This window comes from Eutrema salsugineum, unplaced genomic scaffold, assembly GCF_000478725.1.
Source record: "Eutrema salsugineum unplaced genomic scaffold, Eutsalg1_0 scaffold_6, whole genome shotgun sequence".
Taxonomy (NCBI): Eukaryota; Viridiplantae; Streptophyta; class Magnoliopsida; order Brassicales; family Brassicaceae; genus Eutrema; species Eutrema salsugineum.
This window is the reverse complement of record NW_006256547.1, coordinates 10,738,657-10,744,470: the sequence shown is the minus strand read 5'-3', so window position 1 is coordinate 10,744,470 and position 5,814 is coordinate 10,738,657. Positions and strand designations below refer to the sequence as shown.

Below are 5,814 nucleotides of genomic sequence, written 5' to 3'. Positions count from 1 at the left end.
ACCTCACCTGTGTGTTACCGATTCCACGTATTTGTTACGTCTTGAAATAGATTTGCCCTCTAGTGGCTGGACTCATTGAACGAAATTTCTCTAAAATTTGGTGCTAGAAGGAAAATTTATTCTCAGAAACCAACGAAGCACAATGACAGAAGCAATGAGGGACTAACTAAAGATCCGACTCTCCTATATATTGAATGGTTAGAACCTTTACCTACACCGAGATAAAAAGATAACCCTTACGAGCGGCGGCTCAAACCTTGGCGAGACCCGATGCGGTAAAGAAAAATGGGCCTTAATACCCCAATTTTTTTGTTAAACTGATTAGAATTAAAAAAACTTTGTTCAAGAAGCATAAGGCGTAAGCCAAATAAGCTTAGATATCATCGGCTTTTTTTTTTATTTTTTCAATTAAAAAACAATTGAGCTTTGTATAATTTTTTAAGTTGGGCCCTGGACCCGGTGCATTTGCACCTCCAGTATAGAGCCAGCACTGACCCTTACATATGCATGTGTAGAAAACACCATTTAACCCTCCTTGAAAACTAAAATATCAAAACATATTCATTATGTAATTAAAGGCATGTTAGTAAATTGAAGTTTGAGGACTTGTATATTTTAGTATTGAGCCTCATGGCATGTGAACGAACAAAAAGAAAACCCTTAAAATTGAAACTTCATAAATCTTTATTTAACATCTTACTAAAAAAAAAAAAAAAAACTTCATAAATCTTTACCAAAAGAGAACGTCTATTCTGTCATGTATAATTTCATTTTATGCTTCTGACTTCATGAAGGGCTAGAGCTCTTAGTGAGCTCTGATAAACCCAAATAGTTACCTCGTTATTGATCAATAAAAAAACTTCAAAGAAAAAAAACTCCACACTCATATTTACATCACATGCAATGCGGACATTATTTTTGTGATAGCTACACGCCTACACTACAAGAGAAATGCCGTTTCTGACTACATTTCCAACGACCCTTTTTACGTTGGAAAGTTTGGACGGATTACCATTGGATTTATGACGATCTCATACCCATCGATTTTTGACGATTAATTTAGACCTTCCTAAATCGGCTTTTTCTTGTAGTGCTAAGACAAAATACCTAGCAGATAAAAGGGAATAAAGACTTGGAATCTGAAAATGGCCAAACGTAAAGTGTTATGACTAATGATGCGTGAAGACGCAATCCTAGACGATGATAACTTCTTCTTTAATCTCTTGTTGACTTTGCTTTTCACCATACCTTTGTATTTTCTCATCTTTAGTTTTACCCCATAGACCAAGGTATAGTCCACTCACCAACAGCAATGCTCCGCCAATACTGCTCCAATTTTATCCCCATGTCCAATCACACACGTTCTCAATATCGAATACTAAAGAGATATATAATCAAATAATTCATATATTCTTACAGAAAAACAACAAACCTTCCAAGATATAGAGTTTCCTTGAAAAGGAAAGATGAGATGATGCAAGTAATGATGAGAGCTAAAGGAGTGTAGAGTGCAGTATATACGGGTCCCTTCTTCTCTATTGCCCATACTTGTAACCAATATGTGAATCCAGTTACCATAATCCCCTGTTTGATTGTGTTTTATCATTTTTAGAAAAGAAAAGGAGTGATTTCATATTTATTATTATTAAGAGTGTATAGATGGGATTAATTAGTAGACATACACAATAAGCCATCGAGAGAAGAGGTAAGCCAAATTCGATCTTCCAAACCGATGGACTTCTGTTGACAGTGACTGCCCAAACTGCGGTTTGTATGCAACTAAACGCGCATTGAAGTGTTACCAATCGCAACTTTGCGGGGTATTCCTTCATCACCTTGCTCTAACAATACAATCAATAAAAATTGTTAAAGAAAGTATTTATTTTCTTAAAAGTAGAAATCAAATAATGAAAGTATTAAGGTAAGAGAGTTCATTTGAGTAGTAATCTCTATGGATATATTCATTAGATGGTCAAAAAATAAAGGACAATTATATAAAAGGGCCGATACCTTAACCAGATCAACAGGGTTTGGCTCATTAATTCATCTCAATAAAATATTCGAATGGGACTGGGAGCCTTGAAAAGCTGCTTAAATTTATAGAAAATTTTAATTTAATTCATCTCAATAAAAAATAAAATCGAAACTAAATTTATAAGGAGCCTTGAAAAACTGCTTAAAATTTTCGATGTTATCATATTTTTTACCAAATTAAAATTAATCAAAAGTATAAAACATATTACATATCAAACAAAAGATGAAAATTTTGACAGTGTTTATATACTTTGTTGATTTAAAAGTAAAGTTAGGGCTTCTTTGGTATATAACATATATGGATTGCAAATTGGGAGCTAAAATTTGCAATATAATGTGGTGGTAAAACCATACTTGATTTAAACAAATATCATCTTATCGTAGAAATTAGTGTGTTATCGGATAAATTAACTTGATATTATGTTGAAAACACACCCAAATTTCATGTAATTTTAAGAAAACGCATGCGATAAATGATTCAACTTATTTACGATTTTGTTATCCATTGTTTTTGCAAATTACGGTTTATATAATGCTATTATTCTTTTTAACAAAATAAATAAATAAATAAATATAATGCTATTAGCCGATCCCAAAAAATTTCAGGTTAAAAGCAAAAAAAATTTTGGCGCCCTAATCATTTATGTAAGAAAATATTTAACTTTTTTTAAAAAAAAATGCCAATGTTAAAAAATGTATATTAAAATACAATAGAACCAAATAAAAACCAAGCAAATCTTCAAATGAATGATTAAACAACTTAAAAATTCTGTTCCTATATCACTTTATAACTTAGAAACAGAAAAAAAAAATTTATTAATAGAACTAAAAAGAACGAAAAGCCAGCAGACAAAAGAGAAAAAAAAATCACCTTGTAATTGGAAAAAAAAATCAGAGAAATATAATGCAATTTATGAAATAGAAGAAAACTAAACTATAATGTCGAAACAGAATAACACCGAACAACGATTGAAAGAAAGCTTGCCGGCAAGCGACAAGGATGAATGGAAAACGGTCACTCACAACAAGTCGATTATGTCTACTGGTAATTAGATTTGTTTAAATTAGCTGCTTCTTTTTCTTTCTTTATCTTTATTAAATCTAATTAATATATTTTCTTTTTATAAAATCCGTTTTAATTAAAAACATAAAGATAAAGAAAAGAAGAAAAGGTGTCGAAAAAAAAAGAAACACGTATTTGAAAAGGTGTCGAAAAAAAAGAAACACGTCATGAATTAAAACAAATCATAAACAAAGAAAAAAACAAAACTACATAAGCACTGTGGTTTTAATTAAAAACATAAAGAAAAGAAAAAAAAAGTGTCGAAAAAAAAGAAAAAAAAAAGAAACACGTATTGAATTAAAACAAATCATAAACACAGAAAAAAAAAAACAAAAGCACATACGCACTGCCAAAGGTTGGAGCTCACGATCCAAATAAGGTAACTCAACTTCTAAACCATCAAGACCACCTCATTTTCTTTGAATTTGGCCCCTAAATTATTTTTAACTTCATAGGCTTCTAGCAATCCCACGCCCTTGAAAAATAAAAAGTTATCGCCGTGATGCATAGATGTGTAAAAGGCAAAATGATATACCAGTGATGTGACAAACCATTTATATATAGAGGAAACTTTAACAAAAAATGACGCAATGATTAAACAATAGAGAATGCAAGAATTATTACGCAACTAGTGAAGTGATTGGCATACCTGCAAGACAATCCACAAACACCAGCAGGTATTGGCGGCAAGCATAGTGAAGGATCCTTTTACAGAATCTTTGGTCGATGGAACGTCGTCATTTGAGATAGTCTTGCTCTTATAATGGTTGATCAAACTTGGCCCTTTCACAAAGGCGAACACTAATGCGCCCAACATTCCAACAATCGAACCAAATACTTTGGCCACTCCGTGTGACTTTTTCAGCGTCACCGTCTCTAATCTTTTGTTTATTTCGTTGTCAAAAATTAATTGGGTCAATTCAGGTTGGTGTCAGTGGGAAAATCATCAACTGAATTCTAGATATATTGGTTCGAACTATATATTTTAGATAACTTTGTTCTGTATCGCCCCTCTACCAAAGATATTTGACCAAATTATAAACAAGTACACAAAGGATATATAAATTTACTTAAATTGTATATTTACCAATAATTTAATATATATATATATATATATATATATACTATTTTTTTGTTTTTTCTTGTAGTCGAAGAGACATTCTTAAACATACTACGGAATGTATCTTGAAAATAACTTAGGTCATATAATTATTATTTTACAGGATAAAATTCTAGAATAGCTTTTAAAATTTAACAAAAAAATGTATCTTGAAAATAATGACAAAATCCATTATTAATTATTATGATATACAATATCTAATGAAACTAATAAATGAATGGCATGGAATGGAATGGAAGTCTTACAAAATTAACATTTGGTTCTAATTTTTCTACTCAATTAAAATATAAAAGTCAAATAATTTGGGTCTCATATTTGCTCTAAGAATTTTAAAAGAAATACTTAAATACATTAAAGCAATTTAAGATTCTATTTGATTACTACACTTTAGCTTTTATCATAAATTATAAAAAAAGTTAAACCAAAGTATTCCACCTGAGTTTCATTTTTCGAACTAAAATTTTTTATATAAATTATGGATTGGATAGGAGCGGATACCGAGTCAGAAACCGGATATCGAATAATAATTCCAGACCTAATTACAACACGAATAAAATACAAACATAAGAACAAATAAAAAGCAACAGAAGTAGCAAAAGCTTTAAATCATTTTTTCTTTTTGAAAGAAGTTTTACCCCACCACTGATTAAAAAATTAAAAAAATAACAACTTGGATCCACAGAACATATGTGAAGAGAGACAGAAGCTTTGTCTAACATACCGGAATAGGAGAGCCAAGATAAAAGTGATAGAGGGGATGGCGTTAGTGGTGGCTGCCGCGAAGGTGGCGGTGGTGTTGTTGATAGCCACGTAGAAGAGGTTAAGACTTGGCGTGAGTCTGGGTTTTTCAACAATATAATATAACTTGATATTGATTTGATCGAATAGTCTTAATACGAAAATTTTCTAAAATATAGAAGAGGCAATGGACATATATATACCCGCATAAGGAGATCATGAAAATTTTGAACAGCAAGACGAAAGACAGAGGGGAGGATTTGGAGCTGCAAATCACCATTAAAATATGAGAATTTGGTCCTATTTGATTCCTACTTACGATCACTAAATCATATTCGTTGAAAGGGCCATTAATATCACGCTTTTTGTTTTCCTGTTTTGTTATAAGTGATCACTTAAGAGTAGTAAAAGAAAAGAATAACCTTTCAAGGAAGAATGCAAAAGGGGACAAGGCAAGAAACGCAAAGGCTTGTCGGTAGAAAACAAAGACAAAATGGTTGGTTCCTTGAGAGATGGCCACTTTTGATAGCAATGGCATTCCTGCGTATACAATTTGTACAAACACCATTGCCATGTTGGCTTTGTGGCTCATCATCATGGAGAATAGTGATGTATGTTTGTTTGTTTTTCTTTTTATGTGATGAAGCTCAGTTTGCTTCTCTCCCGCTATTTATGCTTTCTGTTTTGGTGGCCACTTCAAAGCTTTTTTGTCTTCTTTCGGTGTCACAGTCACTATAGAAAATATGAACACGTGTACTTCCATCGAGATTAAATTCACATACGTTACAATCAAAACAGCACCCACATCTATTCATAGGGTTTATAACGCCTTGTAGCGGTATCTACATGTGCTTTATCT

The 5,814-nt window shown here is 31.8% G+C and overlaps 1 protein-coding gene across 2 annotated transcripts; it reads right to left on the bottom strand.

Moving 5' to 3' along the window:
• Positions 1–842: 842 nt before the first annotated feature.
• LOC18012717 (WAT1-related protein At1g43650) lies at positions 843–5,588 on the bottom strand. 2 transcript variants are annotated; one of them, XM_024151706.1, is made up of 8 exons: positions 5,378–5,588; positions 5,159–5,221; positions 4,939–5,055; positions 3,747–3,978; positions 1,683–1,841; positions 1,433–1,584; positions 1,249–1,326; positions 843–1,139 (listed from the first exon to the last, which is right to left on the bottom strand). In XM_024151706.1, exons 1-8 carry the CDS (start codon positions 5,551–5,553, stop codon positions 1,094–1,096), a joined length of 1,023 nt encoding a protein of 340 aa, XP_024007474.1. In that variant the 5' UTR covers positions 5,554–5,588; the 3' UTR covers positions 843–1,093. The 2 variants fall into 2 exon arrangements, with proteins under 2 accessions (XP_024007474.1, XP_006395984.1); XM_006395922.2 differs by having other exon boundaries at positions 843–1,326.
• Positions 5,589–5,814: the final 226 nt, after the last annotated feature.

Excerpts from the sequence above, each read along its gene's own strand:
- LOC18012717 (XM_006395922.2), bottom strand. The coding sequence starts at position 5,553 with ATGATGATGAGCCACAAAGCCAACATGGCAATGGTGTTTGTACAAATT. Across the intron at positions 5,222-5,377 it reads TTTGCATTCTTCCTTGAAAG|CTCCAAATCCTCCCCTCTGT; the intron begins GTTATTCTTTTC and ends GGTGATTTGCAG. Across the intron at positions 1,842-3,746 it reads GTTTGTGGATTGTCTTGCAG|AGCAAGGTGATGAAGGAATA; the intron begins GTATGCCAATCA and ends TTGTATTGTTAG.